This window comes from Gymnodraco acuticeps, unplaced genomic scaffold (genome assembly GCF_902827175.1).
Source record: "Gymnodraco acuticeps unplaced genomic scaffold, fGymAcu1.1, whole genome shotgun sequence".
NCBI lineage: Eukaryota > Metazoa > Chordata > Actinopteri > Perciformes > Bathydraconidae > Gymnodraco > Gymnodraco acuticeps.
Window position 1 is genome coordinate 296196 of NW_022992111.1, and position 27956 is coordinate 324151.

The 27956-nt window shown below is 41.5% G+C and overlaps 1 protein-coding gene across 2 annotated transcripts; it reads right to left on the reverse strand.

Annotated features, from left to right (window-relative positions):
• Window positions 1-370: 370 nt before the first annotated feature.
• glb1 (galactosidase, beta 1) lies at window positions 371-12331 on the reverse strand. Of its 2 annotated transcripts, none has more exons than XM_034203103.1 (16): window positions 11846-12331; window positions 11062-11231; window positions 6646-6796; window positions 5900-5960; window positions 4583-4677; window positions 4290-4470; window positions 3979-4034; window positions 3770-3891; window positions 3513-3553; window positions 3288-3400; window positions 3073-3147; window positions 2879-2968; window positions 2617-2730; window positions 2121-2252; window positions 1670-1903; window positions 371-1061 (listed from the first exon to the last, which is right to left on the reverse strand). In XM_034203103.1, the coding sequence occupies exons 1-16, from the start codon at window positions 11900-11902 to the stop codon at window positions 807-809; spliced, it is 1947 nt and encodes a 648-aa protein (XP_034058994.1). In that variant the 5' UTR covers window positions 11903-12331; the 3' UTR covers window positions 371-806. The 2 variants fall into 2 exon arrangements, with proteins under 2 accessions (XP_034058994.1, XP_034058995.1); XM_034203104.1 differs by lacking the exon at window positions 11846-12331 and adding an exon at window positions 5289-5311.
• Between the last annotated feature and the right edge of the window lie 15625 nt (window positions 12332-27956).

The window sequence follows — 27956 nt, forward strand, 5'->3', positions numbered from 1 at the left end:
TATTTCACAACATTAATCCAATTCGGAAAACTAACTAAAGATATACATAAATGTAGTGGAGTAAAAGTACACTATTTACCTCTGTATTTAGTTACTTTACACCACTGCAAATTCGTTTTTAATTTTAATAATAATTATCATTATGAGAATATATTTATTTGTGAAAAAAGTTACTTATAGATACCACAAGTGGGCATTACAGGACACATGCAACCCTTTCAAGAAAAATCCTTTCAATTTACTGTGAATAATTTGACCCCTGTTATAAAATAAATATATATTTTCTCCATCTTTATAGCGACACAAATATATATTATCTTGATCTTATTTTCTGGCAAGAATATACTGACACAATAAAAAAAGGAGATCCTTAAAGTATTATAAAATCATACTTTTATTTTTTTGTTTAAAAAGGCAAATGCTGAACAGCATTACAATCAATGCAAACACTTTTTTAAAGATAATGTAGATGTCAGCAGTGCCACAATGTATCCTCAGTTGTATGATAATATGGTATTTCTCCGATGTGTTTTTCACGATAAAATAAAACCTTCTACATAATAGAGCTTGATGTGATGTCTATCAATACGCAAAAAAGAAAAGAAGGCTTTGAATAAAAATGTTTCGGGAAATCAGTGAGGTAGAGAGCTCACAGTTATATGATGGTTAAAATAATTATTTGGCTGAAAACACATTTTTGATATCATGTCTTAAATGAACTCTCTTTCACAAAACAGGTGCTGATTAAAAATAGGCAGAAAGTGCAAATAGTTTCCTTTTAGTGCAGCTGTACGTTTCCCTTATTATCACAACAAATCATCTTTAGAGAAGAGCCTCCTCTGCTGTTTGAAGTCAGACTGTACTGGGCCATTCAGGATGGGGGTGTCGGTAAACTCCACGCTGCAGGGCCCGGGGCCGCAGGGGGCGTCCTCCAGCTCCAGCACAGTCACGTTGTTGGGTACAGCGTTGCTGAGGATGGAGGCAGGAACATAAAGTGTCACCTGAGGGCCCCGAGACGGCCAGTAGCGTCCCAGGTTGAAGCCGTTAATCCAAACTTGCCCCTGAAAAAGAAATACTGATTATTAATGCCCTGTACTTAAACCGTACTTTAGGTCTTTGTCATCATTAAACAAAAAAACCACAGACAATACTTTAGAACTATGACTAATGAGATCTGGGCCTGTGCTAAAGAAGGTCTTGACGAGATACACTTAAACAGCATGTATTTTATTAATTGTTTTTATCCTTTTCTCCACATTTAGTGAAGGCCTGAAGTTAATAATTATTTGTATTCATTTATGGTTATTTGTGATTATTTTTTAAATAATTCGAGTTAATCAGTATTCACCTGTTTTGTTAATGTTCTCAAATACAGATTAGATAGTAAAGTACAGATCAGAGGACTATGACCAACCATTATTAGAAATATTTGTTGATCCTATTGGCTAATTATTTTAGCTTTGTTTAGTTTCTGCAGGTTTGCTTAGTTTTTTATTTTTAACCAACCCAAAACATGTAATGTAATGTAACCAACACAAAGATATTCAATTTAATGGATTACAAATATTTTTGTTTTCCCCTGGTACTCCATTACAATTGTGCTAATATTTGTTTTGGATGGCCAAACATTTTGAATTCTAACTTAATAAAAAATAACTGGATAACATGCCTTCCCCCATTTGGGCAGCTTGATATAGGTGTCCTGGGGGAGGTCTGGGATGCCGTCAGGAATGATGAAGCTTCCCTCGTAGAAGGTGGGGAGGGAGAGAGCAGCGGGGGGAGATGGGACTGTTGGTTTGGTTTCACCGAGGAGGCCCTGACTGACCGCTTCATCGATGCTGAGGCTGTACATCGTCCAGCCAGTGAGCGTGTCTTTCCCCAGAGTCAGGTTGGACACCAGGCCCTGTGCAGGGGAGAGCAAAAACTATTACACTGATATCCTACTTGGCTCAAAATGTAAAGTGTCAAAGAAAAATGTCAAATTCAAATCTAAAATATAATTTGGTTGCAGTTAAATAAACAGTCTTTTATCTTTTGCAAACGTGCAACTGATATCCAGTAAATCTCTGTGACTGTGAAAAGCCATATGTCAAAACACACAAAGTAACTTTAAAATGTACCTTAAAGTCATTGATGTCTCTTCCGTAGTTGATTCGGCCCATATTCTCCACCAGTATGTCCACCTGACTGCCGCCTTTCCCAGTCACATTGACAGTTAAGGCCTTGTTCCTTTCAATAATCCCCACAGCCACCTGAAAAATAAGTCAGAAAGGTTATATCAAAAAAATATTCAGAGTTTGCTAACATTTGTTAGGACTAGCTATTACATTATGTATAGTAGTGAATATAATCCACTAATTATATTCAAAATCACCAAAACAAAATTCCATTTGCACAAAAAACAGCTATAGGTTTCCAAATGTTTAATGTTGTAAAATGTACAAGAATATCAGCCTGTCTAAAATTGGTAAAATGGTGATGGTGCTCAGGACATATTCTGATGGTACCAATAAAGTACTGAGCCTTAAATTGAACTAATCTGGTGACAAGCAATGATCAGAAAAGGCATGTGGTTGGACCTGCATATAACATCTGATAAGAAACGATGAGTCTCACCCCGTCCACTGACACATACGCTCTGTCATGGATGCCGTTCAGAGGAGACGACAGTGGTGTGGGTGTGTTGCAGTTAACTGGAAGTTTAGTCCTGTATAGCACATAACCAAAGGCCTACAGTACATGAGATAGAGGAAGGAAATACACGTTATATATATATATCCACGAATGAATTACAATTATATGACAAAATATTGTTGGTGAACTTGAAAAGAATGCAACAATACATTTTTCACTACTGAAAACAGACAAACATGAATACCTGGTTCAGTTCGATGAAAGTCTGAGGATAAATGCTTTTGACGGGGCCGGAGAAAGAAAGTATTTCTAAGGCATCTGAAATTGTTTGGAGCTGTGGAGGCAAAGGGTTGCTTTTTAGTATTAATATTTTACTTTTTTAAATCATGTGAACAAACATTTTTGATTGATGAGTTAATAGAAACAAAGTGAACATACCCTTTTCAACCCAACAGTCCCATATCCATACTTTGGAGTTGTAGGTGGTATCGGTCCCTCTGGCATCTTACGGTACTGTTGTCAAAAGATAAACAAGTTCTTCCAGGTGACATACACAACTTATACGCTTTTCTTAATAGTAATAAAGACCCTTGATATGATACAAAACAGCTAAAGTGATTTTAAAAGCAAAACTAGAGGCCTAATGTTCTTACCATTTTGATGACATCACGAATAGCAAAGTACTTCTTTGTGAGGTCTCCTGCTTCAGAGAGAGGGGCGTCGTAGTCATAGCTCGTGGGCTGCGGGCCGTACGGTGAGTTGGCGCCTGAGATATCAAAAGGCAATCAGAGGGAGAGGTTCATCTTAGCGTTATCATTTTAGCAGCACAAAAATCCCAAGTAGCTTTGTGACATCCAAGTCTGTTAAAGTTCACTCACCATTCCAGTATCCAAAGTTTGTCCCTCCTATGAACATGTACCTGTGAAGAGAGCAGTTAAGGTTAAATGAACAGAAATGAGGCACAAATACATTTAAATAACTTAGAACTGCAAGAACAAGACATTGCCTCTCGTCATTCTCTAACTTCAAGAACATGTATTTATATTTGTAAAAGGTCACCCATCATCATAATGACATCTTAAGTGCAATAGTAAATGCCTTCAGGGTGTCTGAACCTGTACATCTGTAGACTCACATGTTGACGTTTGCTCCCATGGCCAGCATCTCATTGAGGGACTTGGCCACAGCGGCGGATGACACGAAAAAGTGAGGAGACCCCCAGTGGTCCAGCCAGCCAGTGTAATACTCAGAGTTCACCTGTTAAAGCAGGAGGAAACCCTATGAGCGCGAGAGAAACACTTGTGTGGTTTGGAAATCACAAACTGTATGAGGGAAAATACTTGCCAAAGGTCCATGAGGTTCTGCGTGTCTCTGTGCATTAAAAGCAGCCGTTACATTACCTAACAGGATTAAAACACAAAAATAAGCTCACATGTATTTGTATGATTTCCTACTGACTAATCCAACACATGACACTAAGTCAATGTGGAAAGAAAACCATGACCTATGAATCTCAAAATATTTCAGTTGGTTTGTAATGCACTTTATCTGAAGATAAATACAACTATACTGTACACAACATACTGCATCATCACATAACCGAACCTGTAAAACACAATCAATATTTGGTGTAATTTGCATTGAGTTGATGAGACCTGGGCCAAAGTCCACAGTGGCATAGACGCCTTGTATTGAGCCACACTTGAGGAATTTGAGTCCAGCTCCATCTGTGGTGAAGAGCACCACCTCCTCGCCCAAGTGGGACCGGAAAAGCTTAGTCAGGTGACGCATGTAGTTGTAGTCACAGGCGAAATAACTGCCATATTCATTCTCCACCTACCATACACAGCAGGAGGGAGATGTTATGACTTATTCATGAAGTACTGTAATTGTACATCATTTACAACAACTAAAGACACAAACCTGCAGGAATCAGCCCAGGACTCACCTGTACAGTGATGATAGGACCCCCGTTCTGGTAGAGATATGGCTTTATCATGGGCAGTAACTTTCCCATCCACTTATCTACTGCCGCGATGTAATCTAAAATACACATTCAATTTGTATTTATTTTAATTTTATTTAAGACCGTGATAATGCATTTGACATGGAAACAGGATGTGCTTCACAGATTTTTCAGATTTCTTCAATTACAACTTTTGTCCCTAGTTGCTTAAACCCTTTCAGCTTTCAGGATCATGAAACCACAATGTAATACAAAAGGAGAAATACAATACATGCCATAGTGCAGAAATACACATGCAGCAATAGACATGGGTCATTCAAAGTCAATCTCTTAAACATGGGTTCAACTCTGGGTTGCTTTTGGTCAGCACATCACCTTTTATAATTATTATAATATTTTGATTTCAGTTGGAAATGTGGTCCAGATTTTAAAGCATTTTGGAGAAAGCTGATTGTCCGATTTTAGATATGTGTGTTATTTTACAGTTTCAGCATACTTCTAGTTACACTTGTTACGACCCTAGGTCGTTAGGTCATTTATGTGTATATGTTTCCCTCCTCCTGTGTCTGTGTGTGTGAGTGAGTGTGTGTGTGTGAGTGAGTGAGTGAGTGAGTGAGTGAGTGTGTGTGTGTGTGTGTGTGTGTGTGTGTGTGAGCAAGCAGGTGGTGCCCGTTAGCTGATTAGCTACCTTCTGCATGCTGATTGGTCCACCTGAGGAGACGAGAGCATATTAAGCTGCAGCCGTGCAGTTCCTCGGCGCTCTCTGACTCAACTTCTCCCTACATTTTACCGGTCCTTCTCTTCTGCTGTCAGACTGTAGGAAGAAAAGCTGCTAAACCTGTCTTTGTAGACATGATTTATTTTCTCAGGAGTGCAAAACCCTTTTTCTTTTAGATTATTCGTTTTTTCCTGTTTTACGTTAGTAGGTAAGAAGCCTGTACGTTTATTTTTCTAATTTGTTAGGTAAGATTTTTGTGTTTAAAGGTTTGGTAATTAAATTACCAAACGCTTTCTCTGCCTTGGCGTCCATGTTCTTGGGAGTGGGAAAAGTGGGGAGAGTGCAACTTTGTGCTGCGCCTAGGTTCCTCTAGGCTTGGGTGTAACACACTGTACTGGATTTATCTGGAAAGAGGCTCGGGACTAGAGTGTTAATACCACTAAATGGAGAAATAAAAAATGGGTAAGCTATGCAGATTTTGTCTTGCTGGTGTGCAACATATTGCATCGTTTTATGTACTGAAACCAGTAACCAATAACATTTGTCTTCCTGCATCCTGTTTTTCTCTGAAATATTCTCACCTGGATCTGACGACCGCAGCACAATGTCTTTCTTGTTGAGAAGCCAAGCAGGCAGCCCTCCCTAGTTGACAGAATAATGTAAACAATGGCAGCAGGTTTAGATGAAACTGAAATGGATATATATATATATACATTGAATTTTTAAAGTGTTATTGCACCAGGAATCTATGTTTTGAGTTTCAAACACCCTCAAATGTATTCAAAGGGTGGTTTTAAAATGGTTCTAGTTTTTCCCAATTATTGTGGTCCTTGTTAGATGTTAACTAGTTATTCTAGTGGAGACTAAATACCAAACATTGGCAGATATATTGACATGAATCCCGCATTATACGCTCATATTTTCCCCTAAAAAACCTAATATGCTACTTTGACAGTCCAAACTAATTGCAGTGTATGTTGCCATACTTTTGCAGCCGTCACCAATAAAGCCGGACTCATGGAAGTGTAAACATATTACAATAATTGTGGGATAAGTATCTATAAAGCTATAGCGTATCACCCCTTTGTATGAAACACGGTAAGATGGAGAGGATTATAATTAGTTTATTTACTGTTGGGTAATTCAGTCTATAAATGCCCTGTAACTAGTAACCATTGTTGTAAAATAAGTGTAGCGATATAAAAAGTACAACTATTTCTTATGAAAACTTTCAAGAGTTCAATACTGTAAGGTCAGTTTTTCTTGATTATCCCAGTATGCTATTAAAAACTGAAAAGGTGTACATTTACTAATTACCCACACTCACCATGTCCCACTCTCCACATATGTAGGGTCCAGGCCGAAGGATCACCATTAAGCCAATATCTTGGGCCAGCTGAAGGAAATACTCCATATCCCGCTCTCCACTAAAACTGTACTGGCCTGGAGACTCCTCGTGGTAGTTCCAGGGAATGTACCTTCAATGGTAATGAAGTATGAGTATTATGAAAGCATATACACTCAAGTTATTTAAGCAGATTGTATGTTGGCTGACTAATACATTATATGCAAGAGACCAGGATGTTCCACTGTGTATCAATACTGTTTGTTAGAGAATACATATGTTAAGTTAAATAAAAAATGCCGATCAAACATATCGAACTGTACGAACAATTGGTGAGTTGATTAATTGCACTAGTGTGAAATACTTGCGCCTGATCGAATGCGACATAACATTCCATGCGACCAAAAAGGGGTTTCAGTTTAGCATTTCTATCAGGTGTAGCGATGCAGTGTCAGGTAAAGATTTAAAGACAACCGTCAGTGCAGGCACTTTTATTCTGTCCACTTTACTGTCAATACCAGCAACCTTATGAGGTCTGTTCATCTTTATTGAAGCCAGTTTTGTCTTTCTTGTATGCAGGGTTCTTACACCTTTTCCAAAGTCAAATTCAAGGTGCATTTTCAAGCATCTTACAGCTGTTGTAAATTACATATTTATATACACATACTTATACTCAAATGATTATTTCACTACCTCACATTAAATAAGATGTTCTTTATGCTATAAACAACCAAGGACTTGGACAACCAAGGACTGTTGACCTCTGGGTGAGTGCTGCTTCCTACCTTCACTGGACTAACGATGGCTAATCCCAAACTGTACTGCTTTTTCCTTGCGTTATTCGCCGCCTCTCTACCCCCTCCTGCGCATAACAAGTGCGAACCGCCACTACTATCATGTGTGATTATGAGGTCTCTACACAAGATGATTAGGTTAGATTCAACTGTCAATGTGCGCACAAAACAAACTAGGCATTGTGACTCACTGCTATCTCTTGGCCGTGCTCTGATTGTATTACTACTGATGATATCGGCAATGTGCATGTTCATCCTGGACTATTGTATGTAGCCCTAGTTCTATCCTGTGCCCTGTGTCTCAATGATCTGAGTTTCCCTGACTTCTGCTCTGGTAAAGCTTTAGGTTTTCTACATGTAAATCCTAGAAGCATAACAACAGCCGGTGTTTCTTGTGAGCGTTTCCCCGGTACACAAACACAAGACACACAAACACACACTCGCAAGCTTCCCCCAGACCAGTAATACAAACGGAAATGTGTCTTCGGGTCAATGTGACTGATTTCGATAGAGCAAGTCACATTTGGTTTAGGCACGAAAACATACTACCAGTAGAAATACATTGCTTTTAAAATCGCTTTGTCGAATACATAGACTATATTTCGTGACTATAACACGAAATGCTGTGAGACTGGGTTGAATTACAACAGTGAGTGCTTAATCCTCTGAACACCACAGGATGGGGACTGTAACGCACATAACATAGGTACGCTCCTCTGAAATGATTGTCCCCTGTAATTATTATCCCTCATGGAGTTCGCTGTTCAGTTCGCTAACATTAGCTTAAACAAACGTAACATGCAACGTTAGCCTAATCCAAAATGCTCTACTACGGCGTACCTTTCATGTGGCTCGTCAGCGCAGACTCTCCCATCGTGAACAACTGAAATTATTTTTTGCAAACTTTGCAGGAGGCTACTCGTGGGCTTGACCCTCATCTTAGCCATGGCTTGTATTTGTCTTCTGCTAGCCAACGCTCGTTGAAACTGCAACCTCCTGGCATACTGTCATCTATCACTCTCAGAATGCCCAGGTCACACGTAACAAAAACACTTGCAGGTCACGCGTATAGCGCGGGAAGGCCGCAGCAGAGCTGTTTTATGTAAAAGCGAAGCAATTAAGCGCGCTCCGACTTCTTTATTTTCTTTTAATCTAAAAAGCGAAGTAAAGCATTTACAATTTCAAGCACTTTATCCCAAATTCAACCACCATTCCCAACATTCAAGCACTTTTCAAACACCTCATAACATTTCAAGCATGTTCAAGGATTTCCAGCACCCGTACGAACCCTGTGTATGTCATTTAAGGCCCTGTCACACTGTCCCGAAATTGACACCCGATGGACACACGAATATGGAATTGTGAATTTCGCACGATGATGGCCCCGAACCACACACGAAGGCAACATTTACATTACATTTAAGACATACAACTGCAATGAAAGTACCAAAAACAATTGTGTTACAGTGCTATGATACTGTACTGATATCTTCAGACTTTGTTCTTTACTTTATCCGTCGTTATATGTAGAAAATATTACGTTTTCTCCGTAATGTTGTTTCCATAACAACAACTTCCTGTCAACTGTCCTTCAAAATAATATATTATATCCTTTTTAGTTTCACAGAACACAAATTGGGTTATTTACATAATATATTTACATGATTTTGTTGTGCAATAAAACAACCCGATGGACACACGATAAAGGAAATGTTCAAATTCGGCTGTGATCGTAGCAACATCGGGCCATTCGTGAGGGCATCTTAAGCCATCGTATGACCGGCGGTGGAGTTTCTCAGGCTCCGGCAGCAACTTCGTGAGCGGTGGCAAAATCTTTGGCATGCCAAAAAATTGCCGAAGGACCTTGCGAAGGTTCATTTTCGTGTTGAATTCGTGTGTCAATTGTGCCCTTCGTAAGGCCATCGTGAGGGCATCGTGTTATCATCGGTGCCATCGGGCATTCGCCCCGATCAGAGTGAGGGCGAATGCCCGATGGCACCGATGATAACACGAAGATGACACGATTTGACAAGATGTCCTCACGAGTTCCTTACGAAGTTGCCGCTCACTAAGTTGCTGCCGGAGCCTGAGAAACTCCACCGGCGGTCATACGATGGCTTAAGATGCCCTCACGAATGGCCCGATGTTGCAACGATCACAGCCGAATTTGAACATTTCCTTTATCGTGTGTCCATCGGGTGTCAATTTCGGGACAGTGTGACAGGGCCTTAAGGGACTACAAATCCTATTTTGTTTTGCAACCCTGCATTATATAAAGGGATGGCACGATATATGATTTTATCTCAGTCATAAAAACACATACAATAAATGTAATGTGTGTAATTAAATATCTTGAAATGAGTGAAGTGAAAAAGTCTAGCTCACTATAAGCTTGGATAAAACATCTGTCCTATCTGTACAGATATTTGTTTCTAAATGAAACACTGGGAAGAGTGATGTCAGTAAGATTGAATGCCATTTTTAGGAAATTATTTAAAACTATGAATGGATCATAGTTGGTGTAGATTAATTCCCTGTAGCTTGTTACCAAATATCTCTACACTGCAGCATGTGACTGCTGACATGTTTGTTGAGTGACTGCAACACAATCACATGCAAATGATTGTAGAGGCAATACCAATGTCAACAGGTCTCTCTCATGTGACACATGTTTTAATAGTTAAAACTAGGGCTGCACGATATTGGAAAAAACTGACATAGCGATTTCCCCCCCCTGTGATATATATTGCGATATGAAAACATACAGGAATTGAAGAAAAGACCGTTTTTTTCCCCGCAAACCATCCTTTCTTGAACTTTAAAGGTGGGGTAGGTAAGTTTCAGAAACCGGCTCGAGTGCACTAAAATGTGAAAGTACACAGCCGAAAAGAATCCGCCCCTTCCTTCAGACTTCCTTACAGAGCACCTCCTCCAACACACATGAACGCACACATGACGTCAGCAGACTGGTGAAAGTGGCCGCCTGTTGCTGGCGAGTCATTGAAGTACTGCTGCAATGCACGCCCAATGACGGCACGCCCAATGACGGCACGCCCAATGAGGGCACGAGATACATTTGTGCGTGCACGAGATGGAAGGCTGACAGACAGCCGGCAAAACGGATTGGTTGTACTTTTTACAGTATTACGGCTTCTACAGATTACATTTTTTAATGGATTTTTTGTCAAAGCACTTAAGATATTCATTGCTATCGGGATGTTAAGAACATTCCATGGAATATAACAAAAAGTGTATCTCGAGCCGGTTTCTGAAACTTACCTACCCCACCTTTAATGCTATACAATTGGTATTTTTTTAACTATATTTAACCGGATGAAGGATTTTAGTCACGGACGTCTGGATCTTAAGTTATCAGAGCAACAAGCTGAGCTCAAATTTTTAAAAAAAATGTTTTAAATCGCACGTCCATGCGATGTGAATATCGCATATCGCGATATATCGTGCAGCCCAAGTTAAAACCCTTCTCCTGGATTAGTTTTGATATGTAAGTCAGTTGAAACATGACACACTCTCAACAACAACCTAAACATGAAAAAAACAAATGAGTGAAGCATAATGAGAGCAAGACAACAGGTAAACGTACGTCTGGATGGCATTCAGTCCTGCCATGTACATCTTGAGCAGTCGGTCCTTCCAGTAGACTCTGGGGATCCGGCTGTAATGGATGCTTCCTGATATAAAACGAAACTCTTCCCCATCTTTTCGGAAGCAGTCCTTCTTGTAATCCACGCTGAATGAACCAGGTGCCCCGAGCTGCAGATCAACACATCATCAGTTAAATCCCAACTCATCACCATAATTCAGTTTATATTGTGTTCCATTATGAGATTATTGGTTAAAGATTCATGTTTTTATGGTGCAGGGCTGACATCTCAGCTGACTCTAAGGATGTGTCATTAACACATACTAACCTTGACTGTATAATAAAGGTGTTGAACAATGCTTAAATAGAATAAAACTGTCTATACAAACCAACATGTTTTTAAAATGTTGTCATGTGGAAAGTTGTTTAGCCATATAGTACAGTTGTACAGTAATTTACATATTGAAGATTTTGACTTCTGGATTAAATACATTTTGTTTATTGACCTGACAATAACTCAACCAAATATTTTTAAAAGCATAACTGATGTTAACATACCATTGGCGGAATCTAAACATTGTTTTCTCACATTAACATCTCTTGAATGTCGTGTATTTGTGTACTTAAAAAATATGAATTTGACGCCACGTTCCAATCCTTTGTTTTGCATTTCGGTGACCTATACACTGGTATAATATGTGTTTTAATGTCATGGGGATGAGGCTGCAGGTATAGCTTCTTACATGTCGACCACAGGCTATAAAAAGCTTTAGGAAGTACTTACTGAATTTCCAAAAAGCAGAAGTAGCAGCAGTATGTTTCCAAATCCGAGCAGGGCCATGTTGGTCCTCACAGGAGGCGTGCTGTCCGGGTTAAGAACAAAAATAAAGCAGCTTTAAGGCAGAATTCCCTTAAACACATCCAGCTATGGTCCTTACTTCCCTGTGTGTTAGCAGCATGAGTTGCTGAAGTGAAATCATGTGATGCTGTATTGTTGTTGAGCTGTAAAACCCGTTTTAAAAGGGCCATGGAGCCTCTCATTTCACATATTTCCCCTCCTCCACTCCTCGAACCCTCGGTCCTCTGGTAGTGACCGGGAAATGAATTTCAGCCCGCCATGTAGAAGGACATCTCGGCTGCGGTCAAATAGTCCAGCATTTCATCGGAGGATGGTCTGGTGGTTCCTCGGTTATCGCTCCTCCATGATCGCTCCTCGCTCCTCCGGCAGAAATAAGAGCCATGGGACGGTACTCAAGATGGCGCAGGCAAATCAACTTCCGGTGAGACAGAGGACCGAGGAGCGAGGAAATGAAAATAGTCGACCTGAGAAGCAGCCATGGAGAGACGCAAGGAAACCACGAGAAGCAGGGAAATGAGTTTTAAGAGCAATGGGACGTCCTTTCCTCCGGAGCGTCACGTGAAGCCACGTCCGTTTGTGATGACGCTGCACAGCTGATCGTCTGACAGCAGCTCTTTCTGTTCTTATTATACATCCATGTTCTGTCCCCGTTATTTTCACAAACACCCCCGCCTACACATTTACTGACACAAACATTTGTATCATCTGTTGTAGACCCAAATAAATCAAATCAAATAAGAACTCATTCTCAAAAAAGATAAACGCCATTCTTAAAATGTATTCTTTCACACACAGTGACGTCACGAGCTACCCACAATGCAACACGTGCCATATATATATATATATATATATATATATATATATAAATACGCCATTTTCCTGGAGGTGCAAATATCCTGGAAGTGCAAATATAAACAGCTAGCTAACGTAGCCAGGCAGAGCTCACTAGGATTTTTTTCTGAATGAACGACCGAAGAAATCGCTGCATGTCTTCGGATTACATCTCTGGACTTGAGGGGTGTGCTCAAGGTCGTTACCAGCGTAAACTAGAGCTGTGTGGGTTGGCGGATTGCCCTTACAGACTGCCTGCAGATGTATGGAAAAACGACCCTCGAAAGTGGCCTTCGTCGATTTTGGCTGCATCTACGTCTAATTTCTGGAAACACCAGGTGAATACCCCACTTGTCACAATAATATTATCATGCCATTGCATATATGTGGTATTTTAGAGTTGACTAGATATTGATTAAAGGGGACCTATCATGCAAAATGCACCTTTGTACGTCTTTTATACATGAATATGTGTCCCCGGTGTTCCAGGGAACTCACCAAGTGTCAGAAAACACAACCCTCTCTATTTTCCTCCTTAGCCAAATCTCTAAAAAAGGGGCTGCAACGGATCTGAAAAAAATGGATCCAGATTTCAACACTTTTCTACGTCACAAAGACGTGCTCCGCTTATTGGTCAACTCTCCACCTATCAGGGGAATGAGCCACGGCCACGTGCATTGCCAAACCTCTCATTCGCTATAGAGAGGCGAAGTCCCTCCCCTTCCGAAAGCCTCCATGGGACCCCGGAAGCGGAAAATTATACATTGAAGTCAATGGCGAGAGAAAGGTTATCTTTTGATCCCGTTTGAATTGTGCCACGAATGACACATATGATGTTTGTCAATTTAAAAGAACATTTTGCAAGTCAAAAAAATTAAAATGTGTCGTAAAACTGTGAAGTTACACATTTTTTCGTGTGAAACCGCTCAGTGAACTACAGGTCTCTGGTCTCGCACAATACGCGTCACCAACATAAAGATGGCCATCACGTTAGCACATTTCACCACATTCTTTCAGAATGAGAATACAAGTATTTTACGAGGTGAACATCACTAGTGATGGCAAAATGAAGCTTTGAATGAAGCGTCTAACCACTTGGACAATTGTGTCGGAAATAGGTTCATTTCTCGAAGCTTCAGTTACAGCGACCTCTCCTGGCGAAGTGCAAGGCTGCAGTGGGTTTAACGTATCTTTGCCTTGAAAAATATTCGATGCACACACACACAAAGACTGAATATCATGTTCTATTTGCAATTAAAGATTGATAATTGTGTGTATTGGGTTATTGAGAAGAGACTAGAGCAGGGGTGCCCAACCTTTTTTGAACCGAGAGCTACTTTTAAAGTTGCCAGTCTGCAGAGATCTACCAGTCCAAATAGAGAGGCGTAGCCATTGTTGACAGCCTACAACCAGGTAAATACACACTTCTACTTGTATAAAACGGACCTTTGTATGATTAATACTTCATAAAATACTGCAGATCCTTTATCTTACCTCTTTCTAATCTACACACATACAAGTATTTAACTGAAGTTACACAACAGTGTTGTTGATGCAGAGTTGGAGTTTATTCACACGTCACATAGGCTACTACAGTGGGTAATGTTTTCAAGAAACATTGAACAGTGCTGCCACTGTGCCACATATGACACAGGGAAAAAAGAAAACACTCTGAACCCTTTCTTTGCCATTATATAAAAAGTAGTGTTGCTACAAAAGTATAAATTAGGCTTCCTAATAAGACAACTCAGATCTGAAGCTACACAGGAATCTGCTGCCAACGTGCAATAAAAAAAGACAAAATTAATAGAATCAAACCCTTTTTTCGTTGCATTTTAGTAGATTATAAAAAGAAATGCCTTTTAAAAAAAGGATGCAAGCAACACTAGTTTCTTAACCTGAATTAATAATAGACTATAATCAATTTAAGTTTGCATTCTTATACCATTTTGTACAATAATTATAATGAATAAATTCAAACAAACTCAAACTTACAGCTGATTAATAACGGTATCTAACTTGAGTTTTGATCATATCAAAAACCTGTTGAAATGCTACTGTTATTTTTATTACGCATCGGCAGCCTCCAGGAATGCTTCTTTCACAACTTCGCCGTCTTTGAAAGACTTCATCTGTTTCTCAAGAACGTGACTGACACGATAAGATGCTATGGTAGCATCCTTGCTCTTGTTGTTGGGCCTGGTGAAAATGGACTGCTGTGCATTTAGCTGTGCTCTCAGGCCTCTCCCCTTTTGGAGCGTAGGGCAGAATTAGGAGGGAATTCCGTCTCGTAGCGTTTGTGCACTGTTTTGAAATGCCGCTCCTAAATTACCCTTCTTCGATAAAGCCACGCTCGCATTGCAGATGAGACAGATGGACTTTGAATTGGAATAGATACAAAAATAATCATCCTCCCACTCGGAGTGAAAATTATATATGTTTTGCTTCTGCCATAATTGCGGTCTTGTGTGTGTGCGGACTGTCACTCCTACGGACAACGTTAGCGAACTAGTGCACTGCCCACTGCTCACCAGCCACGCCCTGACACATGGGGTCACGCCGGCCAATCACAAAGCTTTGATGCGTTCAAGTGCAGTATTCTGCCACAGGAAGATTATGTTACAGGACATTAACGATAAAACTGAATATTGTTGTTCTATTTTTAGACACATCTCGCGATCGACTGGGAATCTCCCCGCGATCGACCGGTCGATCGCGATCGACTGGTTGGGCACCCCTGGACTAGAGAGTGCTAGACATGTTTTTGGGCGGAGAGGGCCTTTTATCAGTTATTAAAGTTGAAAAGCAATGATTAAAATATGTCCATTCCGGGATTTGAACCAGCTGCGCGGAGGACATCGCCGCATTCGGGCCGCCGGCTCTATCCACTGGACTATCTATTCCTTGAAATATTTAACTGTTTTCATATTACTGATAATTGTCTTTTTGTTCACAACTTCTCCACATTTCGAAGTGTTTCCCGAGCCAGAACGACCTATCTTACTTCCTGGCTTGCTCTATAATGATATCAAATGCAATAACAACAACAACTCAACAGCAACAACGCAAACTACGACAACAACCCACACATTGTGCATTGTTTAGAGCGGTCATAAAGTGTTGAAGCACTCAAGTTTGAAACTGTTTCAACCTGTCAGAATCGAGACGAGGCAGTGCATTGAATCGCGTGAATGGACCGTGAACCAGTCAAGTGATTCATTCAGGAAATGAAGCAGTTGCTGCTTCGGACGTCACATGTCACGTGATTTGAAGCAGTTGCTGCTTCGGACGTCATATGTCACGTGATTTGAAGCAAGCTTCGAAGCACTGCTTCTATGGAATAGGAAGTCCAGGGTTGAAGCTCCGTGCGAAGCTTCAGTGTCAAACTGCCATCACTAAACATCACTACAAGTCTGGGCACGTTGAGAGCTGTACCTATATGAAAGGGGAGTTAGTGGGTTCTGTAAGAGCCAGCATGCGGGACCGGCTTTACAAGGTTTCGGTGAGTAATATGAGTGCAATGTGTAACGTTAATGTCAGCTAGTTAACATTAGCTAACAAGGTACACTAACGTGTTTTGTTTTAGCAACTAGTTTTCTCCTTAAGAACTTCGTGGTCTCTGTGTATGCTGTGGATAACATTAGTGTTCACAAGAACAAGGTACACTCCCGTGTTTTGTTTTAGTTGCTCTTCAGATTGAAGCGGACAGTTTTATATCGACTATACTGTATGTGTGATCTCCTTTGTGTCATTTGAGTTTATTTGCTGTGTGTAGATTCAAGGATTTTGGTTATCTTGTCAATTTGTTTGGTTATCTAGGCACAGCTGTGTGTGACTCCCTCTGGTACACTGGTATGTGTGTTCCTAATGTAGAGAGCATTGATTAATTAATAAACTACACACTGAGTCTAGATCCTGATCAAATCCTTTGTTTTCGTTGATCAAATGTTTTTCAAAATGTATTCATACACATTAAAAAAAATTAGGGCTGTCAGTCGATTAAAATATTTAATCGCGATTAATCGCATGATTGTCCATAGTTAATCTCGATTAATCGGAAATTAATCGCACATTTTGTATCTGTTCTAAATGTACCTTAGAGGAATATTTGTCACGTTTTTAATACTCTTATCAACATATGAGTGGACAAATATGCTTTATGCAAATGTTTATTATCATTTGAACAATGACAAATATTCTCATGAATATTAAACACAACAACCTCATAGGTAATACAGAAAAATCAAACAATAACAACAATCAGACAAATATATGGAAAAATAAACCCTCCCACCCCCAGATCCTGACCATCCTTGTATTGCTCATTCAATCTATTATAGCATGCTAACAAATGGTACTTACTTTATTTTTACAGATCTGCATGGGAGACGATGGCGCGATGCAGAGCGGCCATCTGAGCCCATACTGTATGTGTGATGGGGTGTTATGCAGAGGGGAGAAAAACAGGACACAGCAGATTGGGATTGTGGTGGAGATGCTGAGCAGTTATTTAATTGTTGCATGTAATTATTATTATACTGTGTGCTTCTTAGTTATTCCATCTTTTGCTGCAACATGGATCTGTATGTATATTTACTTGTTATCTACCACACTTCCTTCTACATCATACACCATCATTATACATGATGGTGCATATAGGATATATATATATGTTTTGTATACATATCTGTAAATTGTATAATTTTATTTAAAAGTCTTTTTGATCTCTCTGTCTATAAACACAAACTGAGTAAGATTGACAATAAAGTTGAATTTGAAAAATATATATATTCTTTATGAAAATAGTTGACTGTTGTCAAATGAATCCAAATGAAACGTTGGACTGAACTACAACTACGCCTTTAAATCTCTACGGACTGTTTTTCAGTGGGATGGCAAGTTCCTATCTTTAAACATTTATTAGTTTTTTCTCAGAACAGATTTGATTTTCTGAAGTTAATTTAACTTTGCCGACCATGTAAGGTCATCATTAAAAGGTACAATCAATTTGTTTAGGGTTGACTAAAATAATGAAAAACATTCATTTGGATAATTTTGGACAGAATAAGAAACTCAATGATGCTCTACTCACCTGTTCCCTTTTTATAAAGTGAAACAGTTGAAACGATAGATTTTAGTAAACTTAAAAACAACCTTCTCCAAAAGCTATCAAGGAATATACCGAATACTTGTTTTAGAACTTTATTACATATTTGTATATAAATAGTTTGAATGATCCATAATTGACAGAAGCTTGTGTTTACACTGACCTGTTACTCATATATTAATGTCTTTGTAACTTCGGTAAACCACTACCTCACTAATTTCTTTCATTCATCACGGTTCAGTAAACTAAGTGATACATGAAACAGTTTAATCATTATAATAACGTAGGATTGCAACTCTTTGAAAATGTAGGTGGCTCTTAAAAGAGCTGTTGTGTTTGGGTGTGCTGGTCTCAGGTCAGTCTAAGCCCTCTCTCCGCGGATGCGGCGGGCCAGCTGGATGTCCTTGGGCATGATGGGGACCCTCTTTGCTTGGTTCATCTTACTGGGGGGCAGCTACATGGATGTCGGTGCAGTCCACAATCATTGCGCAGTTGAAGGCAGAATGAATTTATTATTGACTCCGAATGAAGCACAACTTCATGTCATACAATACAATGACTTTATTTTATTTGTTTGGGTGTGCTGGTCTCAGGTCAGTCTAAGCCCTCTCTCCGCGGATGAACAGAGAATGGTGATGGATGGAGCTGGGAAGAGAGAAGAATAAAGAAAACAGATCAACTTTATTATCGGATATTAAAAATTCAATTTAAAAACAAGTTGCCGCTCCTACAGTTTTCTAGTATGTAAAGATGATTTCACATGACTTACCATCCTTCTGTCTCCGTGAGGAGGGTGGGTCTTATGTTCTCAAGGAGAATCACCCATACTGGCACCAGGTCCAAGGGCAGCTGCACATCACAGACCGGAGTCTCTGCTATTTTGTTGTGTGGACCACGAAGGAGGCGATCATCATCTCCATCCCCAAAGACCCTGCATGGCATGGAAATATCCTCCTCCTGGAAAACTTCTACACTCAGCATATGCTCCCTGTGTTGGCCAGTAGAGAGGACATATAAACACACACACACACACACACATGATATTTAACTAATAAACAATAAATCCAATGTTGTTGGAAAAGTAATAATGCTGCATGTGTACGTTTTTGTTATGTGTTCCTGATATCGTGCAGCCCTAATATTAAGGCCTTATTGTCACATGCACAATAACTATAGTGCAGTTTTGGGCAATGAACATGTTAAGTCTCAGGCCCCTCTAAAATAAAGGATATTTAAGACATATAAATAAAGAATTACTTTTACTGAACTACTACATAACTGTATTACATGGTTATATAAATAGTTTATATGACAAGGCTAAGTAAAGTAATGCTAACTAACGTGCTCGCTACTCGTCGCTACTAGCTAGGTAGCTAACTTGACTATGCACATGAACATGCACAACATGTATATTACCTATGATATTACCTGATATGTCTGATCCAGCGACTCCTGGTCCTTTCATCAGACGGGAATCGATAGAAGGAGCAAGTGGTATGATCACTTTTATGACTACAACCTGGTACAAAGCACACAGGCATCTTGTAAAAGTGAATTTATTTTTAGCGATCTATAATTTATTGGAGGGAATAAATCAGTTATGAGATCTTCTTCTTCTTCGCTTTAATTACGAGTCTTATTATAAATCACCGAGCATGCCTGTGACATCACTTACGCGACCCAGAATGGGATTTGGGATTTGTAGTCTTTGTAGTAGCGTATTTTTCATAGTCTTATATTTCAGCAGTTTTACGACAAAATGTGACTTTTTTGACATGGATATTATTGTTTAAGATTGACAAACATCATATGTGTAGTTCGTGGCACAATTCAAACGGGATCAAAAGATACGTGTTCTCTCGCCATTTAATTCAATGTAAATGTTTCGCTTCCGGGGTCCCATGGTCCGGAAGTAGATGGGCGTGACTTCGCCTCTCCATAGGCTATCGGCAGGCTAAATCAACCCCAGTCACATCTGTGTTTTTGCCTGCTCTTGCCAGGATGTCTAAGCGAGTTAAACATTGTGCTGTTGTTGGCTGCAAGACTCGGGACAGGGGAATGCATGCAATGCCATCTGTTGAAAAAGAAAATAATCTGTGGCTAGACTTCATTTTCAAGGGACATGTGCCAGAAGACCACGGCAGATTTCTGTTGGTGTGACTGTGTTCCAAACATTTTACGACGGACATGTTTATGAACTTCTCTCAAGTCCAACACGGATATGCCTCCAAACTAATGCTAAACCCGGGATCAATACCAACCATCCGGGACCAGGCCAGTGAGGACACATCCAATTTTGAAGCTGTAAGTTTTTATTTAGCGGTGTTTTTCCTGATAAAGCTATCTCTAGCTTGTAGTATGTAGCATGTAGCTTCGCCGTATCAATGTCGCCTCAAACCCAAATTAGTAATCGGTTAGGTGTTTATATGTTTTTGTAACATTTTATTTTGTACGCTCCGCAGTCTTTGCTTTGTCTTTTATTTTAATTATCAGGCATTTGCTATCATGTTCAGACATACTGCCGTAATCGCGATCTGTGTTAAGGCTGTAAAGCCAGGCCCTAGCCGATAACACAAGTATTTATTCTCCTATTTATTAGTATTTTGTATCCTCTAAAATCATATTGAGTAAGTTATAATAACAAACGTAATCTTCTGTAGGTAAGTGCCGTTTTTTGCAGCGTTATATGTAAAAGCTTTTGTGATGTAGTCTGTAAGAACGATCAGATATCATCGATCTGTAAGCTACGCTAATGAGACATGCCGTTTTTTGCAGCGTTATATGTAAAAGCTTTTGTGTGTTTACTTGTTTGCGCACATTAATATAAATGGGGGTGTGTGAGGATACAACACTGTGTCAGGGGGGACACACACCATGAGTAAAACGGAGCTAAAGCCCCGTTGGTCTGTTGTTGTTGACGAGGCCTTACCTCTAGCTACAGGCTAATTAGTGGCTAGCACTCATTACAGTCAGTCTACTGAGCTCAGCCCCTCTCCAACATATCATCTGTATTGAGTCAGAAACACAGCATGCACGTTACGGTTCAAAACTAACTCAGATTGGAAAAGGCTAAGCAAAGAGCTTTGCTAAATAGAGTTTTAAGCCCCATCTTTTGGGATTTCAGACTATATTTATCCAAATAGTATTTTCTCATCCTGAATACTAAATTGAGATGATTTTGTTCTAACTATGTTTTCTTCTTTACAGGCCAGCACCTCACATACTTACTAATTAGTGACAATTTGTACATCCTTTGCTATTATTTACATTTTTTTTATCATGGCGGAAATGAAAGACTGTACCTGGCAGCCCTGCACTACAATGAAAACGCTGAGCGTGCACAAGCCAACATCCACTGGAAACCCTCTGTATAAACTGCAGTTCCCAAAGGCCAGGAAGGGAGAATGCAGAGCAAAACCAGTAAAGACTGACCCCACATTCCGTAAGTGTTTAAAATATTTATTATACAACTATTTACAAATATAAAATAAAAAAAATTAGAAAGAACTTTCAGTTTTTTACATGCATATACTAATCTAAACCACATTTGTTGTGCTTTTTTTTTAACATTGCACAGGCTACATGGCCAACTTGATGGTCCTCATCTTCGACCAAGTCTTTGTGGACCCTGCACCATTATGAGCGACCTGACAGGGAGGAGGTCATCGCCGGGTATGCTACACGGTTCAATTTGGCTGCTGTCTGAACCCAACATCGACATTTTGCGGATCAGGAAACTCCTGCCTCCCTGAGGACAATGCAGGCCGGAATCACCACTCTGATCCTGCGTCCAAGGAAGCCCCAGCACCAGCTCACAAAGCTTCTGTAGGCTAGATACCTGTGACGCCTGAAATCATTATAACAAATATTTAGTGTCATTTATACAAAATACAAGTACATTTAGTTTTTTTTTTATGGGTTCAAAGAACCGTTGATTTTGACAATAAAGTTCCGAGTTGATATCAAATGTGTCGTGATTATTCATGTTTGGATGGGTAAAGAATATTCTGATTTCAAAAGCATAAGGTTGTGTGTGGACTTTTGTTGTCGTACACATGGGTGTGTTATGCCATTGCTGTGTAGTATATAATAGTACATGTACAATGACAGAATGAAAGATTGCATAAAGCCATATACACCAGTATTTATTTCCATTAACAATATTGGCATTCGTTTTACAATTTCAGTCAAAACAAACAAACCACTCACTGCTCTATTTGCCTCAACTGTAGTCCACCATGTTCAGCTCTGTAAATATTCAATGCATTCTGCAGGGAGAACACATTTAGGCACACAGGCTCCAATCCAGGATGGTCCACCACAGGTTACAGAGTCCTCAAGTTCCTGCATCCGTCTTGACACCTAGTGTGATAAACATATATTGACATGTGAAAAATGTATTCTCTAAACAGACAACTTAGTGAAGCTATCAAAAAAGTTACCTGTGGTATCTCCATGCAGCACATTCTCCGTTCAGAAGGCATCGTGGCGCAATTTGCACATGTACACCTGTAGAAAGAAATCAATAACTGAGCTTTTAAAAACACATGAAACTACACACATTGCTGACAAATGAAAGCTTTAGCGCAAGTTCAATAAGGAAGACCTAACTCGAGTCACTCACACGTCACTCTATGGCTCCCTTCCCCCCTCATTAAATATGAGGGCGTCACCCCTCAGCAGCCAATCGCTGCACATGCTAAATGCCTTAAATGCCTGCTCTTCCTCCCTGTCAGTTGTCATTGCAGATGATCACACGCAATGGTAGTTGCAATACAATACTCCTTCTCGTGAGAAAAACCGTAAGAAACAACTAGCTCAAGATGTCCAACTCGGACAATTCGGAACACGAACCTTCTCTGGAAGTCTCCGATCCCGGTTCGGCTCCCCACAGCGGCTTATCAACAGAGGCAGACTTCCTCATTGCTCGGCTCCTGCAGCAGGGCTTTCCCACAGCCCCAGGCCTCACTCTCTCTCAGCTGCGAGAGCTCTCGGACCAGGTCTCCAGCGTAGCTCCCCAGTCCGGGGCAGCAGCTCCAGTCAGCTCCCCAGAGAGCAGGACGAGGCCGCAGCCGCGGAGGTAAAAAAGGGCAGGAAGTCGAGCCCTCCAGGATCCCGTCCCCCTCCAAAAATCCACCCCTTCTCAGGCTCGCCAGGCAGGGAGTGTCACACCCCTTAGGAGAGTAGCGCGGCCGGCTCCCTGCAATCCCTGGCTAGCTCCATGATAGCTATCGATGCTCGCCTCCAGGCTCTGGAAGACTCCGCCACAGGAGCTTCAACTTCCGTTGCACTCAGGTACTAGTTTTAACGAAAATGTTTGCACTCACCCTTACACAGGGTTGGGTTGTAACGGAATACATGTAACGGTGTTACGTAATCAGAAGGAAAAAAAAATCAGTATATTCAGCTGGTGTTACATTTGAAAACGAGTAATCTGAGTGCAGTTACTTTCGTAAACCTGAAGTGAATACTTATTGGAATTATTGGTGGAAAGTTTCCTCACAATATTTAATATTCATTACCGGCAGAACCGTGTGCACAGCGCTGCAGCGTATCTGCGAGCGAGAGATGCAGCGTGTCCGTGAGGCCCCGTCCCGCACGCAGATGAGAGAGAGAGAGTTCTCTTTCAAAACATATTGGAAGGTAGAAACGGAGATGTTTAGATAAAACGTGGAAGATAACGTTTATGTTGCATTTATCTATTGTCGAAATGATGACATTTATAACGGGACCAAATCTAACTGAATGGCCTGCTGCTGCCTAATGCATGGGGCAAGTAACTGGGAAAAGTTTTAAAAGTTATTACATCGTTTCAGATAATACATAATAATGATAATGCATTCTATTTAGGGGCGCCTTTCAAAGCACCCAAGGACACCTTACAATGCATAAACTTTTCCAAGGAAAGGTTTTAAGACAGTACAAAGAATGCAGTCTGGGTGAGTTTTTCTTTTTATGTGCGGTGCAGATGAGAGAGCTGTCCAGAATGACACTAAAATGTTGTGTTTGTGCTCTTCATAAGCCATTAAAACAGTAAAATACGTGTATCCCGTTCACCAAAACATTTCTGTTATGGAAAAGAAAGTATTATAAAGAAGAAAGAAAAGGAGGAAAGGAGAAAAGATGGAAAGAAGAAGAGGAAAGAAGAAAAAGAAAAGATAAAAAGAAGAGGAGGAAAGAAGAGGAAAGAGAAGAAAGGAAGTATTCTAAAAGTAATCTGCCACCGGTACCGGCGGGATTGTGGTTAGTTTCTGATGCGCAGAAGAAAAATCTGGCCCACCCTATATTTTTACAGGCCCACCCTATATATTTACAGGCCCACCCTAAAGTACATTTCTGCCTACGCTACTGGTCCGCACAGCAGCAACAACCAATCACATGAATCTCTTGCCCCCGACACACAAAGCAATAGCAATGTTAAAACTAAGTAAACTGGAAGAAAAAAAAAAAGAAAAAAAAGAAATCCCCAACAGGCGAAAACCTACCAGTTTCACCCACTGTCTCTGCCTCCTCCCTCCATGCCTCGCTCCTCTGGTTTGTATCCCGGTAGATGAACAGAGACTGATCATACAGCACCGGGTGATTCACTACCGCTAAAATGAATTTTCCCTCAAATGTTTGGAATATGAGGAATTACCTGCGTAGTCTCTCCCAGCATACACGCGGTCTGATTGGCTAGCGCTTGTACTGGCAGATTTGCATAAACGGGATTTTACAGCATATTCCTTCTCCCATACACCCAGACCCACTGGCAGAGGAGGTAGCACTGGTCTCCTGCTCTCTCCCAAATGGAGCTTTTCCCTCTTCAAGCTACCTAACTTCACTCCTTCCACCTTCGAATTCGATGTCGTCACAGTAATCCATCCTATACAATTAACCATTGTTGTTCTCTACCATCCACCAGGCGCCTTGGGGGACTTCTTGGAGGAATTAGATAATCTCCTCTCACACATACCTGAAACTGGCCCTCCCGCTGTACTTCTCGGAGACTTCAACCTCCAGACGGGGAAGATAGACGAACTAACATCTCTGTTAACCGCCTTTGCTTTCTCACTGTCTCCTTCCCCACCAACTCATAAAGCTGGCAATGTCCTTGATCTCATATTCTCAAGGAACTGCGCTACTTCTAACCTCTCTGTAAACCCGCTCCACACTTCATGAACATTGCTCAACTTTTTGAAGCGAGCAACGCCAGCAAATGCTCCACGTCGCTTCCCAAAATACAGTTCTGCTAAAAGTGACGTCACCCCATTCAAAGTGAATGGGCAGAAGCATTTGGAAGCTGTAACGCACGCCACCGTGTGGACGGGCCGTCACAGTGGCTCTGCGCCAGAAACATCAAACAAATAAAAAATAAATAACTAAAAAACATTCTGGAATATCACCCCTGCACTCCCATTAACATCCCTCAGCTAGCAGCTGCGCTATCTACTCACCCAGATTCCGTGTTTGTTGACTATCTCTTGTCAGGGCTCTCCCAAGGCTTCAGGGTAGGGGTCCTCCCATCTCCCACAGTGACTTTCGTAGCAAGAAACTTACAGTCAGCCGCTAAAGAACCCAACATAGTTTCCCAGCTCATCGACAAAGAACTTCTCAAAGGATATATAATCGGTCCTTTTAGCTCCTCCCTCTTCTCAGTGTTCCGTTCAAATCCCATCGGAATAGCCACACGTAAATAAAAGGCTGATTTTCGATCTGTCCGCTCCCTGCTCCGGCCCATTCTGCAGCGTCAATAGCATCATCCCTCCAGATCAGTTCTCCCTTCACCATGCCTCAGTGGATAATGCAATAAAGATGATCAAGTTCACAGGGCACGGAGCTCGGCTCTCCAAAGCGGACATTACCGATGCCTTCAAATCATCCCCATTCATCCGTCTCAGTGGAACTTGTTCGGTATTAAGTGGGAGTCCAAACTCTATCTTCGCCGTTCGCCTGACCTTCGGGTGCAGAAGCAGCCCCCGAATCTTCAATTCCTTCTCGGAAGCGCTCTATTGGATCCTGCTGAACATCGTCAGAATCCCCTCCGTCCTTCACCTACCGGACGACTTCCTCCCCATAGACCCGCCACAGGACAGCTCAGGGATCTCACTGGCCAAGCTTAAACACTGCTTCAGGAATGAGGTGTCCCTCTCTCCAAAGAGAAAACGTTAGGTCCCGACACACGCTTAGAATTCTTAGGCATCATCCTCGACTCCGTAGACATGAAGGCGTCTCTCCCCTCCGACAAATTGCAGCGCATCCGGGACATCACCAAGTCATACTGCGAGCAACAAGTTATCACAAAACAACAGTTGCTCTCCCTTCTCGGACACCTCAACTTCGCCATGCACGTCATCCCCCAGGGGCGCTCGTTCATCTCCCGCCTCCTGGACGCAGCATCAGCGGTCGACAACCTCCATGACTGCGTTTTCTTAGACGAAGGCTGCCGCTCAGACCTACGGTTCTGGTCCCTCCTGCTCGCCCACTGGAACGGAGTTACTTTCTTTTACGATGGCCTCGTGCGTTCCTCTGACTCAATGAGGTTCTTCACGGATGCCGCCCATCCATGGGTTTTGGGGGTTTCTTCCAGGGAGAGTGGTTCGCAGGGTCATGGCCCCGTCAATTTCTACCTCAAGCAAGTTCTCATTAAATCCGGCCTATCACCCATATCATACCCGGGGCATTCCTTCAGGATAGGTGCAGCCACCTCTGCTACTAATCAAGGTCTCTCTACCTCATCCCTACAACAACTAGGACGGTGGTCCTCCTCCGCCTTCACAACCTTCATTCGTCCGGACATCAGCGCCGTACGGGCTTCCCAAAGATCTCTCAGACCCTAACTATGGTATCTATGCATATAACTGGTGGTGGCTCATAAACACATTCATAAGTATACATGTCTCACTAAGGTACCTGATATTCAAACTGCATTCCCGTCCTAGTCCGCGGGCCCCGCCCACAGGGAATAACGTCTCGTCTCACGCGCACCTCGACGTAACGGGCTCCATCACCTGGACACAGGTATCCAAATCCCAGGCCCTCTCTCAAATGTGTCAGTGTAAAGATATATCCTGCGAAGTCAGGCGTGGACTCGGGCCACCGTATTCTCCGGTGACAGTTACAAAACAAAGGAAAATAAAGAAAGAGAAAAGAGTAAAGAAAAAGATATATATATATATATATATATATATAGCCTGCGAAGTCAGGCGTGGCGGAAGGCCACCGTACACTTCGGTGTCGTAGCTTCGGGCTACCGTACACTTCGGTGTCGTGGACGTTGGGCCACCGTTACAAAACGAAACCGCTCGCTCCTCGGCGTAGTCAAGCCCTGCTGGCCAGGCATGCGACCCGCAGGTCGTTTTCAGGTAAGACCGGCACTGATTTCGGCAGTCAGTCTCAGCATGACCAGTAAGCTCCGGCAGTGATTCCGGCACTATGTCGCTCATATACGTGTTAATCTATTATCTTTCCTTCCCAGATCACCAGTCACCCCACAAGGTAAGCAACTCAGTTCATCTCAGTATTCATACTTCACTGGTTTTGGGGATTTCATCGGAGCGGTGCTTTCCCTCTTGAATGATTATCTTGCAAACCGGGGCCTAATCGCCAAACACCATTACATTCTCCTGTTGTATTATCATGGCAATCATTTCATTCATATGACGTGTAAACAATAAATATGTAATTCTTACATCACGTCTCTCCGGTTTGAAATGAAAGCTTTAGCGCAAGTTCAATAAGGAAGACCTAACTCGAGTCACTCACACGTCACTCTATGGCTCCCTTCCCCCCTCATTAAATATGAGGGCGTCACCCCTCAGCAGCCAATCGCTGCACATGCTAAATGCCTTAAATGCCTGCTCTTCCTCCCTGTCAGTTGTCATTGCAGATGATCACACGCAACCCGCCTCCACCCCTCTCGCCTCCTGTCTCCTTCAGGACAAAGCTAAACCTTCCTCCTTCAGACTGGTCTCACCTACTCATCACCACCACCAGTGTCTAGACCCCGGGGATTTCATCGGAGCGGTGCTTTCCCTCCTGAATGATTATCTTGCAAACCGGGGCCTAATCGCCAAACACCATTACATTCTCCTGTTGTATTATCATGGCAATCATTTC

What these genes read in the sequence shown, in the direction of transcription:
- glb1 (XM_034203103.1), bottom strand. Translation starts at nt 11,902, where the DNA reads ATGGCCCTGCTCGGATTTGGAAACATACTGCTGCTACTTCTGCTTTTT. An exon ending in CACTGTGGACTTTGGCCCAG is followed by an intron (nt 4,035 to 4,289) that starts GTCTCATCAACT and finishes TAATCCTGTTAG; the next exon opens with GTAATGTAACGGCTGCTTTT. An exon ending in CTTTCATCGAACTGAACCAG is followed by an intron (nt 2,731 to 2,878) that starts GTATTCATGTTT and finishes CATGTACTGTAG; the next exon opens with GCCTTTGGTTATGTGCTATA.